Raw genomic sequence first — 15,661 nt, 5'->3', positions numbered from 1 at the left:
TCATGAAAAACAAAACTAAACAAAAACATCAACTCAAAACAATTTGTATGGATTCACATTATTCTATTTTATATTTCTTCAAATCGTCATTCATTGATTGAGGTGTTTCTGTCATTAAATGCATTTTTCCAATCTTCTTCAGCCATCTTGTTCCCTACATCTGCAACTACAAATGTCAGAGAACCCTTACGTGTCAGGAACGATCTCCACCAAGAGCTCTGCTCCGGGGATCATCGTTGCCACAGGTGAGAGTTTTAGTTATTATCCTGACCATGTCTCAGTTTAAAGTCTACTTTTAGTTACACTGCAGCTTCTTCACTTGTGTTCAGGATCGTCTCCCTGATTGATGATATTTAAAGTCATATTGAAGAAATTAGAACGTTGATTCCACTGAAGGTGTTTTGTGAGTTAAAAGAAGTTTGTGAGTTTATGTAGGTATTAAACATTCTTTTCATTAAGCAAATATTTAATTCAATTCAATTAGAAATATTTTATCTTAAAGGGAAATTAAATGTTGTAGCATATCATCCAGGTATCTTCAAAGAGTCGCTGTTCATGGTGATGCTTTGGATTACAACGTAGCAGTCAGTCCTGCAGCTGCAGAGGCCTCTGACTGAAGAGCGTTGCTGTATGCTAACAGGCTCATTACCCTCAGTAACATGTCCTGGATGACGCCGTCAGTTGGTGGGAAGCTCTGCTAATCCGGCTCATTTGCTTTTGCTAGAAAGACGAACAGAGAGACGTTGGAGTCGGGGTAAACATAGTTTGAACTTCGTTTCACTCTCTCTGCTCGTTGGTCCTGTTCTGCATCCATCATGTCTCCTTTTAACTCCTCTGGGATTAAGGGTTGTAGTTCAGGTATTATTTGAGCTTTTAAGATGCTGATCAGCTGCTGCTGGCTGTAAAACACCTCGTTGCCACAGTTACACGTCATAAAAACCATCCAAGAGAAAAGTAACAGCAAATATCCGTCCAGCTGCACAGATCCAGAACCAGAGGGAATAATTGTCCAAGCAGCAACGAAGGTCTATTAACAACAAATCAGAAATAACATGGCAGAAATACCCCACCATGCAATTCTGCAAAAGAATTTCTATATTTAATTTTATATATAATCTTATTGGTTTGATTTAATATCCTAAATATTTTTAAGGAGAAAATAATCATAATTAACAGAGTAAACGTCAGTCAGTGTGTAATAAATCGATAAAATGTTTTCCATTTAGGGAATACTGTAACAAAACCTTTCTACTGATGTATTTTATTTCATGTAAGATTATCAAGCAGTGCACCTGATCACACAGGAATTCTGTTTGTTTTCTGATTTGTCTGCAAAGGCAAAAGAAAAATGACGGTAAATTGATTTTTTTTAGCAAGAGTTGCCTTTTTAAGGAGGGTGAGCACATTTATGATTTAGTGTGTTTTCTCTTAGGTGTGTAAAAATGCTGACTAATCGTTCACCTCTGCTGCCTGGACGGCTCAGTGTGTGCTGACGCGTGTTTTCGTCTCGCTGGCCGAGACTTTGCTTTGGCACGGCAGCTCACTTTACCCGCTGCGCCATTTAAGCCATCAGCTGGTGCAGAGATTATTTTACCAACATGACAAACACCATCCAGATCAAACACGTCTACGCACTGAGCCCCGGCCAAGACAGCAGAGCAGATCAACACAATAAAACCAGTTTGCCCACTTCAGGCGCACCAGAAACACAATTCAAACTGGAGGCTTGAATTGTAAAACTGCAACGCTGCCACAAGGAGAGGAGTCTCCTGCGTATCCATTACAGGGGTTTAGGAGAGATCCTGGGGAGTATTTATGAAATATTCAGCTTTCTTGGAACAAAATTCTAAACATCACTTGGTTTGTGCAGCTTTTGCAGCATTTTATCTGTGATCCCATTGTGGTTTGATTGTCATATTCTCATTTCCACTGCAGGAAATATTGGAGCAGAGCTGTCTTATAACAACGTTGGCATGTTCGTATCATCGGATGCAGGCAACAACTGGAGACCGGTGAGAAGAACAGTAACGTTTCCACCAGCAGCTCACTGAACTGGGAACCAGTATGAAACCTTGGCAGTCTGTAACTTTCCCCTTTGAACATTACAACATGGATCTTAATATCTAAAAGAAGAAAGTTCTAACTAAAGTTTTTAAGGACGGATTTAATAAGAAATGTAAAATTTCCATTAATATTATTTTGTTGTTTCCTCATTAGGTTGAAACAGTTTAACACTTTTTACTTTTTACTTTTTACATTTTGTTCCTCAGAGATGAAAATCCTGTTCATGTGTTCATATTGTTTTTGCAAAACTTTTGTTTTCTTTACTTTAAAACGTAAGAATAGAAGTAATGTCAAAAATGACAACATGGTAGGTATTTATCAAAAATGACAGGTTGTCTTTTTTCAGAAGTTAAATATCCATTTGCAGCTGTAAACAAGTTTTATTTGTGGACAAAAGAAAAGGCTGCAGAAATATCTCATCATTTGCTGCTTGGCTAATTTTCTATCCATTAAACAGCAGGAATAATAACATTAAGAGAAAGTAACATTATTTTGTCAACTTCTACATGAACTGTGACTAAAGTTGGTAGTTTTGGTTATTTATGAAATGATTGAACCCTGATTGGTTCTTTTTAATAGCATCAGGGTAAATTCTGTTCTGCCACGATCTGAACGCTTTGTGAAGATTTATATGAAATGTTTTGTTCATTATTTAAATCCATCTGTCTAATGTGTATTAAAATAACACTGAAGACTGAGTGGAACATCATTTTCTATCTTGCGATACTTAAATTAGATTTTTTTACTTAACCAGTAAAGTCTGAGTTTTTCCTTGCAAATGTTTTTTAATCCAGTATCTTTTTTACTTTGGTCAAAATAAACATATTTTTGGAGCCACAAAACTAGATTAACCCTAACCCTAACAAAACAGCTTGTTTTGTAATTAGAACAATTTAACTTTTATATTTATGCTTAGAACATTTTCTTCATAAAATAAAACTTGCAACATATTGACAAAAATCTAGTTTTTTAAAAATAAATTACATTATTTGTGCCATCATTTGTGGAAGTGTTAAGAATATATTTTATTAAAATACTTAAAAACTTCTAATGTAATCTTTTTTTTAAATTACCTTTGTATTTTTAAAACCTTTCATCTTTGTAGCATTTTTGGCTGCAGTTATTAAACTGAACTCCTGTTTTCTAACTCTGAATCCATCGGATGTTTTCAGCGCTTCAGGTTTTCCACATTTACGGGATGACCAGTACAAACAGTTCAGTTTTGACCTTTATGTCAAAGGCTGTGAATAAATGTACAAAAGTAATACTTTGGTTTTCTATTTTTAATAAATGTGCGAAACATTTAAAAAAAATCCACGTTGTTGTTTGTGTGTAGAGTTTTGAGGAAAGAGATTAATTTTAAATGTAATTCTTGCTGGAACTTACTAAACAAAATGTGGAAAAAGTGAAGTGCTGGGAATCCCTTTGTGGTGCACTGTAAAAAAATAAAATATATGATGTTTTTACCTTTTTATTCCTTCCTGTTTGTCTTTGCAGATTTTTGAAGAGGAGCATAATATCTGGTTTCTGGATAAAGGAGGCGCCCTCGTTGCGGTGAAGCAGCCATCTGTGCCAACTAAACATCTCTGGTAGATCCTCTAAACAAACTTTGTTGCACAAGGTTCCTTTTTAAAATTGCTTTTCTGCTCTTAATGGTTATCCCAATTTTAAATCAAGCTTTTTATAGTCCAAAGAAAGAGCATGCATGTTGCACTTGATTCATTTACAGTTGCACTTTGTGTGCAGTCAGATGCAGAGGGTTGCAGCCAATCTAACTTGAAAGATGTGAATTTTTTTCCCCCAAGCCAATTATCATTAGGAGTCGGAAGTCTGACCCCCTCTTAGGGTTTTCATTAACACATTGCCTTCCTCTTGCCCAATCGAAAACGTACGCCGTGCCCCAGTGCAGGCTAATCCAAGTGAGACCAGATCCGTTCTCCACTTGCTTTTGCACCAATTTTGAAATTAGTTTTAGAACCGGTGAAGTGTGGCCAGCTGGGTTTTTGTCTCCCTCCCAATTTAAGTGGGATGATGCCGGGAGAAAAACCTGAGTGTTATGAAAAGGCCTGTGTTTCCATGGAGTGGTATGTCTTTCACAGCCAGTGTGCAGTTTAACACTTCCTCTGGCTCAGTCCTAGGACAGGTGCACATCAGTGCTTTGCTGTTGTCGCTGCTTTTAGCCAAGTGACAGCAGGAGGCTTTCTGAGGCAACATGGAGCTCTTTTCTGTTTTTTTTTTCACTCCATGTCACACTCAGGTACTTCCAGTTGTTCTCACCTCAGCACCGATGTTGATAAGCTGTCAGAATCAATAACGCCCAGGAGCCGATGATGAAAGTTGTCCAATTTTTTCGCTGTCTCATTCTCCCCATGCACTCTTGTGCTCAGACATGAAACACTTCTATTCCGGTTTTGTTTTCTCACCTCGGTGTCAACTTTTTACCCAGGACAAGACATGGTTTCATTTTCTTTTTGACACCCCAAACTTTCTCTCTTTTCATGTTCCCTAAAGACGTTTTCTGCTTCTTTGCTTTGATACTCGGACTGACGTTCTCTTAAATATCCCTTTAATGTTCAGCAGTTTGATATTTACTCAAAGCTACAGTAGCTAATTGCACAGAGGCTCTGAGACGGCTCTGTTGAGACAAGCCAGTCATTCTGATCCGCACCTAAACCCTCCCCTATGACCGGAATTAAATAGGGAGCGTCTGTTTTCCGTGCCGCTGCTGATGCCGGGTTTGTGACGGGAATGCGATCTGACACAGGGTCAGCTTTGATGAAGGGAGGCAGTGGACCCAGCACAGCTTCTCCTCGGCGCTGCTGTTTGTGGACGGAGTGTTGGTGGAGGCCGGCATGGAGAACCAGATCATGACGTGAGTCCAACAACTCTCAAATCATCCAAATGTATTTTAAAACACATTATTGGTATTTTATGGACCGTTAAATGTTGCGTTTGGCTGTCATCTAAATTTATATTTCACTACTTTTCTGGAAGTAGTGGTCTTTATTTACAATAGTTAGACAGGAAATGGACAGAGAGAGACAAGAGGAAGAAATGCAGTAAAGGTCACAAGGTCAGGAATCGGACCCTGGACAGCTGAATTGAGATCTTTTATTCTTCATAGATATTTTTGTTTTCTGCTGTTTTTTTATATTTCATTTGATCTTGTTGAATTGTTTGTTTGGGGAGTTTTGACCAGGATTCTGTCACTGCTCTTAATAAACTCTGCTGTACCGTGGAGTCCAGAAAGAAAACTGTAACTAAAGAAACACTGGAAGTTCCTGATGATGAGCTGCAAGCTCTGGGCAGTTGCTCTGAGTGTAGAAGTTCGCTGGATGTACTGGAATGTTCCAGAAAACGCCTCGTATGTTCAGCACACCTTCCACCAACGTTTTCTGTAAATCCAGGAAATAAATCATGAATTTCATGAAGGAACTGGCTGCAGTCTGCAGGATCACATTGAGAAAATGTCCTGCTGATTTGGTTTGTTGCTTAGATTTAACATTGAAATTCATCCCTTTTAGAAGGTCCTTCTTTGCTTTTGCAGCTTCTTTGGACATTTCAGCCACCGCTCTGAGTGGCAGCTCATCAAGATAGACTACAAATCCATCTTCAGCAGGAAGTGCACCGAGGAAGACTACCAAACCTGGCACCTGCACAACAAGGTGAAACTCACACTGAGCAGCCTGCAGTCCTTGATGTGAAGCGTTTTACTGACAGCTCTGTTGTACCAACACAGGGCGAGCCGTGTGTAATGGGTCAGAAGCAGATTTACATGAAACGCCGGCCTGGAAACTACTGCATGCTGGGAAGGGACTACTCCAGAATCCTCTCAGCTGAATCCTGTATTTGCCGAGCTCATGATTTTGAATGGTAAGGAGACGCACGTCTTTGTTCAGTGGCTCCTTCCCTCATAATCGTGGAGGAGGATTATGTTGCTCTCCATTGTCTGCTGAGGAGAGCTTCATTAACGGGGGTATTTGTTCTCCAACGCTGCCACACATGTAGAACTTTCAAACAGCCATTTTTCTTTTTCTTATTAATAACTTTCAGAAATTTTCCTCTGCTAATACTTGAATTATTCTCAGTGGCGCTGTCAGATGTGATTGAAGCTCAGCAGGTCATTCTTTGGGATACTGTGCTCAGTAACAACATAAAACATATCTGTCCTATTAAAAAGCAGCTGCTCTTCTGTACCAATTTATTATTTTTCAAGTACATCTGTGCAACAAGCATTAAATTCCCTCTTCAGTCCACTCAGATATGCTCTTTAGGGCTGATCTGTGAGTCCTGCAGGCTAACAAGCAGCAGCAGTAAACAGGCAAATAAATTGTGCAGATTGGGAAAAATGCTTGATTTGACCTGCAGTCGGACTTTCTGTGTTCTTCTGCACGCACTCGTCTCCTAATGATTTTTTAATACCTGCCTTATGAGAGAACCCAGCAAGCGGATACAGGTTTTGTTAGGAGAAAGTTACTGTAATTGATGTTTGCTCTAGTGGAAAATACAGTGACAGCAGCACAGGCAGGATGACGACCAGAGACGCTTACAGCCAGTCAAAAAACAGAAACTGAAAAAAGGAGAGGAAGCAACATAAAGCAGATTGAACACTGGCAGTTTTTACTTTTTAGTTCAGGCTTTTATTTGACATCCGTTGAAACTTCTGATTACTTTTCTAAACATCTGATAAAGCCAATAAAAAAATGAACCTCAGTTTAAACATCAGGTTTTTATAATAAAGAAATTATTTTATCTTTAATGTAACTTATTCCAAATATTATTCAGCTGACAAACTGTTCACATAAATAAATATGTTTCTGGTATTTTTGCTGCATTTCTCTTATAGAGAATCTGATCCATTGCAAATATCATCCAGCTGACATCTTCCAGTTCACATTCTGTAACCTAAGACATTGTTTGCAGAAAGATTATGATTAATTATTTTATATGCTCAGAAGTATTTTTATTGGCTGTTTGCCGCCCCTGACTCCCATGATTCCCGGGGATCCACTGGGTTCCCCTCCGTGTTTTAGGTTGGTTCCAGAGTTCCAAGCAGTTTTGTCTGTTTTTTTCTCCTGAAAAGCTGTTTCTAAACATGCCATGTGTTTAATGTATTCTTGGTGACTTTCCACTGCTCTGCTGTTTAAATGAATCCCAGAATCTCAGTTTTTCCAAAAACTAATTTCTTGTGAGCATTTGCTCAGTCATCATGTGACTCTTCTTTCTGTTTTACTGCATGGATGTTTGTCTTTGCTTCAGTTTACTTCTGTTTTCTGAAGTTGTAGTTCACATCCTGGAGTGAGTTCACCTCTCCAAACAATCTGAGAGTTTTAGGAGGGCAGTTATTGTGAAGTGATGAAACAAGGTGTGAATAAACACCTATCAAATAAAACTCAACACTAAAGCTGCATTGTTTTTGATATTTTCTTGTTCTTTTTTGTTTTCTACCAGACTTGTTTGTTTTCAGACTTCCTGTTTCCGTGCTGTTGTTCTCCTCTGAGCGTTCATCCAGTCTGTCTTTGCAGCATCTGTTAGCAGCCTGTTGTGCTTAGGATTCTGCTCAGACCATGTGGGCGTAAGAATAGTTTCACTTTGTATGCAAATCCAAACCGGGTGAATTTTTTATCTTGTAATAACAGGGAAGAGAAAAAAAAAAACGGTCCAAACATTCAGCAGTTATCTAACTCGTGTTTATAGAAGAGCACCAAGCGAGTGCTAATTGGTTCATATCTAACACGTTTAAAGTTGCTTTCGTTTTCCAAGTCTAGTTTCCTGGTACTTACTTCTTACAGAGGATTTTTCCACAAATACCTAAAACATCTAACTAATGTCTCATCCATTAACTAGGTGTAAAACTCGAGGAACCAGGTTCTCACATCTCCAGCTGTTTTCCATCCATCCATTTTCTAACACCTCGTCCCTAATGGGGTCAGGAGGGTTGCTGGTTCCTCTCCAGCTACGTTCCAGGCGAGAGGCGGGGTCACGGGGTCACCCTGGACAGGTCGCCAGTCTGTCGCCGGGCGTTCAGCTGTTTTCATCCCAGTTAAACTAATTTGCAATAAGTGTTCAGAAAGTGGTAAAAATCCAACCTGCACTTAGATTTAAGGATGAGAATTTTGGCTGTGGAAAACAAAACAAGCTTTAAATCTTTCGTGCTAAAAACGAAATTAGGAATAAAAATTAAATGTAATTCACATGTTTAATTTGAGTAATTGAATTTAGTTCTTTATGCTTATCAATATTTTTACACAACATTAACATCAGAAACCACAAGTAGACATGCCAGTATTGTAATAAATGATATAAAGCTGGAGTGCTCTGATGTCATCGGCGATCATCGTACAAACGGCTTTGGGTTTCGTCTCCTCATCAGTAACAACAACAAATCTGTTGATGACTTAGAAAATGCTCTAAATTTGTTTCTTTATATTCTCCATTGGAAAAGTTTTCTGCAGGACTTTTAGTATTTTATCCAAAGAAGACAAATTAGAGCCAAACAAGTGAAATACCAAACTCTGAAAAATTGGTTGATGTTTCTTTATCTAAAACAGCTCAGATTCTACATTTTGATTTTAAAGTTTGAAAGGTTTTTTTCAAGTTTTCTCATTGTTCAAATCGATTAGAATAACAAAAAATGATCACAAGCAGGACACTTTCACCCCAACTTTCTCTAGAATCAATGCATGAAAATCTACAGCAAATCAAATAGGCTACTGACAGCTCATACCTACTCCACACAACTCCACATAAACAATCCCTTTATGTAAACGGTGCTGCCTCCCCTGACAGATTGTTAATGAGCGGTTCACACTGCTGTAATCCTAGAATTAAAGTGCAGTAGTCAGCTGCTGTCCTGTTGGTCCTGTTTGTTTTGGCTCAGTAATTACCTGATAAATCAACGTCAGGACCTGGATGGGAACCGACACTCGCCCACCTTGCTTGGCTGCGTGTAAATCACAGGCGGAATGGAATCTGTGAGGATTAGATGTCATTATTTACAGTAACCTCTCCTCTCCAGCAGGTTGGGTGTCCCGGCATGCTGGACTCCTCACCTCAGTGGGGTGTTTTTCAGCAGAAGAAGCTTTAATCAATATGTAATAATGATGCAGATGGTGACCGGCAGGCCAGATGAACAGAAACTGTCCGTTCACACACTCCGGTGCTGATCAGGCGTTGTGGATGTTTTCTCTGGTCTGACAGCGATTATGGATACGAGCGGCGGAACGACGGGAACTGCCGGCCGGCCTTCTGGTTCAATCCGTCGTCTGTGTCCAGAAGCTGCAGCCAGGGTCAGAACTACTTCAACAGTACAGGGTAGGAACTGATTCATGACTCCTGTCTGCACATCCTGAGTCCACAAACCGAGGTGTTTTCTAGGCTTTCTGTGGCAGGAAATGGAAGCTCACAATCTGTTTCCAACTCACTTACACTCCTGCAAATGGTTCTTTAGAAACGTGGGATCATTACGGAGGACAAATCAAACACTTTTCCTGTTTTTGTTTTCTCTCTTTGAGGCACTGATGGTAGATCTTTAGATTACTTTGTTTAGCTCATCTTGTCAATCAACTCTAAATCCCATTCCTCCAGTGAAACAATCAGCTGCCAGTCAGTTTCCTCTAAAAGGGAATTTAGTGAAGACATCATCTCTACCTTCTGACTGCTGTGAACATTACAAACTCCACAGAGACACACTAATAATGGAGGATGATTTTAATGTCACTTTCATCTGAGGCTCAAACACAGAAACCCAAAAACAGAGGTGCTGCTTTTTTAGCTTTTTGTTTTTTATTGCAGGACAGTGGATGATAAATACAGCAGTGATGTAAACTGAAGAAGCTGCTGGGAAATATGATGATCCAACAGATCATCAAACCGTTACAACTATTTTGGGAAAACCGTCATTGGAGAAAAGTTGCAATGCAGAAGCAAAAACAAACAAACAAACAAACAAACAGAGAATTAAATCCATTAAAAACAATAACAAATGAATTAAACACAGATTTCCTCATTTGGAAAAGGTCATATTGTTATCAAGGTATCTTTACACAAACAAAAAGCTTTTCATGTGTTAGAGCTGTACATTTGGTAACTTATATTCTGTAATAAGGATTTAAAAGTAGATTTGATCTTTCCATATTTTTTATATGCAACAACATTTCATTTTCCTTTGGGACCAATAAAGTGTATTTTAAGCATCCATTTGTGTAAATAATTTGATATAATGTTTCAGCTGGTGATAAAGTTTTAACACACCTCGCCTGCTTCCAGCAGGGCGGCGCTGTGGTTCTGGCTTCAGCCTGATCCAGCAGCTGTGATCATTTCCCTCTGATTGCAATGCGTGGCGTCTCTGTTGTTCCTGGGAAGTGTGTCCTGCGTGTTTCGGAGGCTCCTCAGGGAACGGACATCTTCCCAAGCTTAATCACAGCAGCAGTGTTTTATTCTCTGCCGCACTGATTAAACTTCCTGCCGTGTCACAGCCTCTCACACAGCTTGTCTTGTCAGTTGTCATCTAGTCCCAAACGCTGTTAACACAAAACAGCCACACTGTGCTGACTTCAACCTTTTTCTTTACACCACCGGCTCACGCAGCAGGAAATGAGTTTAAAACTACAGAACGCATAAACGTGAAGCTGAAAGCTGATCACTGCGGTATGAAATGAAGAGTTTCTCCATGTTTTCTTCCTAAGGTACCGTAAAGTGGTGCTGAACAACTGCACCAAGGGCGTCAAGGAGATGTACACGGCCAGGAAGCAGCAGTGCCCCAACAGGCCCCCGAAAGGACTCAGCCTGGCCACCAAAGACGGGAAAGTCACCGCCAACATGGGCAGCAACGTCACCTTTGTGGTGCACCTGGACGAGGTGAGAGGTCCAGCAGCATGAAGCCGTCAGCCGACCACGTCCAGCTCCTACCTGAAGATTTATAGGAAGGATTTATTGTTTCTAAAAGCAGCGGTGCGGCCAGCAGGGGTCAGGGAACAACAGATCGTTTATCTTCCCTCCTCGTGGAACAGTGTGCTAAAGATGACATGACTTAAACTTTATTACACATTTTTCCTCTAATATTTAAATGTTAAGTTTATTTTATGACTAAATAAACATTTTTTTATCGCCAATCAATCTATTTATAAATTTTTATTTTATATCAGCAGCAAGTATAGAAAACCCAAATTGGATTCATTTCCCATCAGATTGTCGTCAGTTTTGCTGCACCTGCTACCAGGAAGTGACAACAGTATCTGTATAATCATGTTAAGGTTTAGTGGAAGGACAACACCTAGAATGGCTAACAGTGTGAAATAAAAACAACGTAAGCTCAACGTTTTGACTTTCCTGCAGACATCAGAGCTTTAGAACCCAACCCTAAATCAAAGTTAACTGATGAGGGGCCCTAATTTCAGTTTTTATTTTTATTCCATTCTTGTTTTATGGATAGCTGTAATTATGGATAAAATATTTTACATTTTTCACATAGAACTAGTCTGCTTTGGAAAAGTTTTCCCCAAAATAACTTTTATTTGAAAACTGCATTTTGTACATTTTTTTGGAACTTTGTTTTTCCTTTTGGTTGAACCTTCCAGCAGATGGAGCAGAGCCTGAGACAGAGGTGTGTGATGGAGTCATGTATGCATCGTTCTGTTGGTAGAACCCGGAGGCACACATGCCAGAGCTCCAGTAATGTCTGCTGGTTTGTTGAAAAGTTGCTGCTCTCTGCCATGAGCTCAGTCCGTTCCCTGCACATCGCCCACACCAAGCAGCAGCTCTGAGCCACGAGCAGAAATAAAAGACCCCACCAGAGACCCTGTTAGCGAGTGAGCGGCGCTGCGCTCAGTCAGGCTGCCCGGTCACCAGGAAACCGTTTCCTCGCCTCTCACTCGGTGCACTCGGCTGTTCTGAGCTGCAGGATTTGGGAGTGTTTTCTGCCACCGTTCTCCTGGGAGCGTGTTCAGGTTCTGGTTCGGTATCAGCAGGACGAGTTCAGAACTGATGCTGGTTGTCTTTCACTAACAGGGACCTCTGGGAGCTGAACTGGGGGAGGGCGGGCAGATGGATCTTTGTGGCTTCAGACTTATTTGAGAAAATTCTCCTGATGAATTCAAAGTTTTAATTTATATTCATGAACCTGGAGATGGCTGTATTTCTTGGGGAAAGAAAATGGTACTAAATATTTTATGAAAAGAAGACTCTTCAGTTCATTTAAAAATAGAATTAGGAAAAAAACTGAAACATATTTGGGGATTTAATAAGATCTGCACGTCTTCTGCTTTTTGTTTTGTTCCAAACCCTTTTATGCAACACAATATTTACATGCACAGATGGATTCAGATGGATTCAGGTTTTAGAAAGCAGTTGGCAGAGACGAGATGAGCTCATGCCTGAATCTCTGTCGACCGAAGCTCAAACAGTTCCTCCCTTCTGCATCCAGCACAGGAGGATGGAGAGGATCACTCCTTTTCTCCTCACCGTTTAAATGTTTATGGCTCATCATAGAGCACAATTAATTTCTCTATGAGAGATTTATCGGGACCCAGACCACGTCCAATACTCAGTCTGATAAATAAAACAATGGAACATTTTGCTTCAGATCCTACCACCATCTGGATCACACAGCAAGATTTTAAACTTGTCTGACAGTCTTCAAAACCTGAGAGACCACATACAGAGATTTAAAAAAAGTCTTTGACAAAAGATGAGTCGATCCAACATGTTGGATGTCCCTGATGTCAGATCAGAGCGGACCAGATCAGGCTTAACGCACAGCAGGAATATTTCTTATGATTATCTGAAGAGCCATTCAGATTATCAGAGCATCATTAAAGTTATTGGAATGGCAAAAATCTGCATTCAAATCTTTCTGTGCCAACCAGGCGTCATTATTGACCCTCTTTAGGGTGAATCAGGATGTCCTGCTGAACAGTGTGACTGGACTTCAGGGGACAGAATGACCAGATCAAACTAGAAATGATCAATTCATTGGTTAAAGTTATGCATAGTGTAATAAAACAAATCATAACTTAGTCTCTTTAAAACGCAGCTTGTGTTCAATGTTTGCAAACCAGATCTTGACTGCAGAACATACAGCAACTTTAGCTGCTCCGAGTGATTCATCTTTACAACAGCAGGTAGGAGAGATTAAATGAGATTGTGACACTCATTTAGCTCTGACTGGATAAACATTTCTTTTGGTTCAAAGCTGCAATGGATCAGATTTGGCTTCTTTTCTGTTGGCAAATCAGAAACATCTGAAGCTTTGCCAACTTTCTGCTTAAGTTGGAGTGCAGACACTGACAGCATGGTTTGTTGTTTCTCTGTTTCACAGTCTGTATTCTCCCTAATAACTGCATTTTTTAAGTCAGCTAGCATTTTTTTTAATCTTAACTATACAGTTGGCACAGCTGGCAGTGATGTTGCCTTGCAGAAAAAGGTCCTGGGTTCAAATCCCAGCAGCATGCGGCTTGAATTTTCTCCCTCCAGAAACTCTGGCTTTCTCTAAGAGTCCAAAACCTTTTCTGTTAGATCAATTGCTCTCCATGTATGGTGCATGATTGCAATGGCCTAGTCAAAGTCATGACCTCAGTCTGATTGAAAAAGTGTGGTGGAACCCTTTGTGAGTTGTGCAGAATCAAACGTCTGAAAACGTTACGGAGCTGAAACGATGTTGATCAAACTTTCTCCAAAACGATGAGAGTCTGATGAGGATGGAGAGTTGATGCTGCCGTGGCTTCGTGTTTCTGTCACCTCAGTGTCATCCTGGGGTTGATTTATTTTTTAGAATAGCCACATTTGGGAAAATGTTCTACAGTTGTTGTTTTTTACATGTTTTTCATTTAGTGAAGCGAGATCTTGCGTCAGTGGGAAACCAGGAGGATTTTTTTTCACAGACGAACTCTGTGATTGAACATGACAGCCACACCAGGCGACTGAAGGTTCCCAGCTAAAATATTAACCACCGAGTTCATTTTCAGGATCTGTGAAATCACAGCTTAGCATGACTCACCCTGACTTATTTTACCAGGATATTTATTTTTTATTAGAGATACTTTGACTTGTTTCATTTTTATTTGTCTAACGATGTTCCTTGAATCAGCCTGAAAGCATCTGAGCTTCCAGGCTGTTTAAACCACATTCAGGCTGTATGCCGGACTGGAACCAGGTGTGGTTTCTGCTGCAGGAGCTGATCGGTAACACAGTACGGTCCGAGTCACAGCAGAAACTTATTTAGTTTGTGAAGGGAGAAATGTTTGCTGGTTTGTACCCAGTACAGTTTTCTTTAACCTCCTGTTTGAAAACGAGGAGGTGTGGTTCCTCCTGCTGATCTTAGCCTCAGCCAGCTGTGTTGGTGTGTATGGACCACATGAACCTTTCCAGCATTTAATGATAGAAAATGAGAATATTCTTTAAAAAAATAGCTGCATACATTTCTCTGTCTTGGCTAACGGCTGGATTATTTTTGCAGTGACCTTTGCTGCAGAAATTCATGTTATCAGGTCTGCCTGCAGCAGATATAAGCAGAACATTTGTTCTTTTGTTGTCACACAGCACACTGACACCGGAGGTACAGGTCTAACACCTTAACAAATGCTGGCCTCGTGTTTCCAAATCCCTGTCAGCGCCCACAGCGCCGCTGTCACTGGGAACCAGCGGCCATGTTCCAGCCTCAAGGCTGCACGCCGCCATGTGTTTGGATCCACGCAGCCCTTGGAGACTCGTGGACACAAAGAGTGACATTTTAGGGAGCCGGGTCAGCGTCACTTTGATGCAGATGAGTGAATCCCAGGATGGCTCATATAGGCGGTAAACACAGGATGCGCCACAGATGCTGAATAGAGCTGACTGGCATTGGTGCCACCAAGCCAGAGTCTGTTTGGGTGCCAGCTCATTACGGTTCCCAACAATACTGAGTGTCAAACCCAGGAAGCTGAGCTGCTTCCTGTTCTGTTCATTTACTTATTAAAAGCATCAGGTTCCAGGCAGAGACAGGAGAGATTCCTTAAAGCCTGCATTTTCACTCTCTGGTATGGATGAAGAGAAAACCAGTAAAAACAAGAGAAGAGGTTTTGTTTTGTGTTCTCTGGTGGATCTGCTCTTCGAATCGATGCAGATGAAGAGTCGCAGCAGCGTTAAGGTCAGTTCTGCTTTATGATCCTCAGGCAGCAGCAGGTGTGACTATCAGACAAAAATCTGATAATCACAGATAATCACAAGAGGCAAACGATCTGATTGATGCAAACACCAAACAAGGGAAAATAAAATAGTATTTTCCTTCACACACAACTCAATCAGTTACTGAGTTCTTGAGTTTGCTTTTAGTAGAATACATTGTAAACATTTTGGTCTGAAGCCGATTAGAGAACTACAAAAACATCAAGACAACACAAATATCCTTGAGATCCAATGAGCTGTGTGTCTCAATTTATGGATGTTTTTACATGTTGTAACATTAATGTAAAAAGTGTTCTGTTATTAATATGATGATTCCACCGTTTTGGATTTGACCTCCATGTTCCTAATGAAGCTGTAGCTCTGACATGTTTTCCTCCGTTTCATCGTCTCTTGGTTCTAAAGCTGCTTCCAGCCACGACGCTGTAGCCTTAAACCT

At 40.4% G+C, this 15,661-nt stretch overlaps 1 protein-coding gene across 3 annotated transcripts in view; it reads left to right on the top strand.

The window, feature by feature from the left end:
* sorcs3 (sortilin related VPS10 domain containing receptor 3) overlaps positions 1 to 15,661 on the top strand; it is a 204,889-nt gene that overhangs the window by 166,905 nt on the left and 22,323 nt on the right. For all 3 annotated transcript variants that reach the window (XM_044114774.1, XM_044114776.1, XM_044114777.1), the window contains exons 11-18: positions 143 to 245; positions 1,936 to 2,012; positions 3,562 to 3,653; positions 4,829 to 4,936; positions 5,612 to 5,729; positions 5,804 to 5,937; positions 9,265 to 9,378; positions 10,752 to 10,923. In XM_044114774.1, coding sequence (XP_043970709.1) covers positions 143 to 245; positions 1,936 to 2,012; positions 3,562 to 3,653; positions 4,829 to 4,936; positions 5,612 to 5,729; positions 5,804 to 5,937; positions 9,265 to 9,378; positions 10,752 to 10,923 — 918 coding nt within the window. The remainder of the gene's footprint in view (positions 1 to 142; positions 246 to 1,935; positions 2,013 to 3,561; positions 3,654 to 4,828; positions 4,937 to 5,611; positions 5,730 to 5,803; positions 5,938 to 9,264; positions 9,379 to 10,751; positions 10,924 to 15,661) is intronic.

Source organism: Gambusia affinis, linkage group LG04 (assembly GCF_019740435.1).
Source record: "Gambusia affinis linkage group LG04, SWU_Gaff_1.0, whole genome shotgun sequence".
In the NCBI taxonomy this organism is placed as follows: domain Eukaryota; kingdom Metazoa; phylum Chordata; class Actinopteri; order Cyprinodontiformes; family Poeciliidae; genus Gambusia; species Gambusia affinis.
Note: the sequence above shows the minus strand (reverse complement) of the source record. Positions and strands in the feature narration are given on the sequence as shown.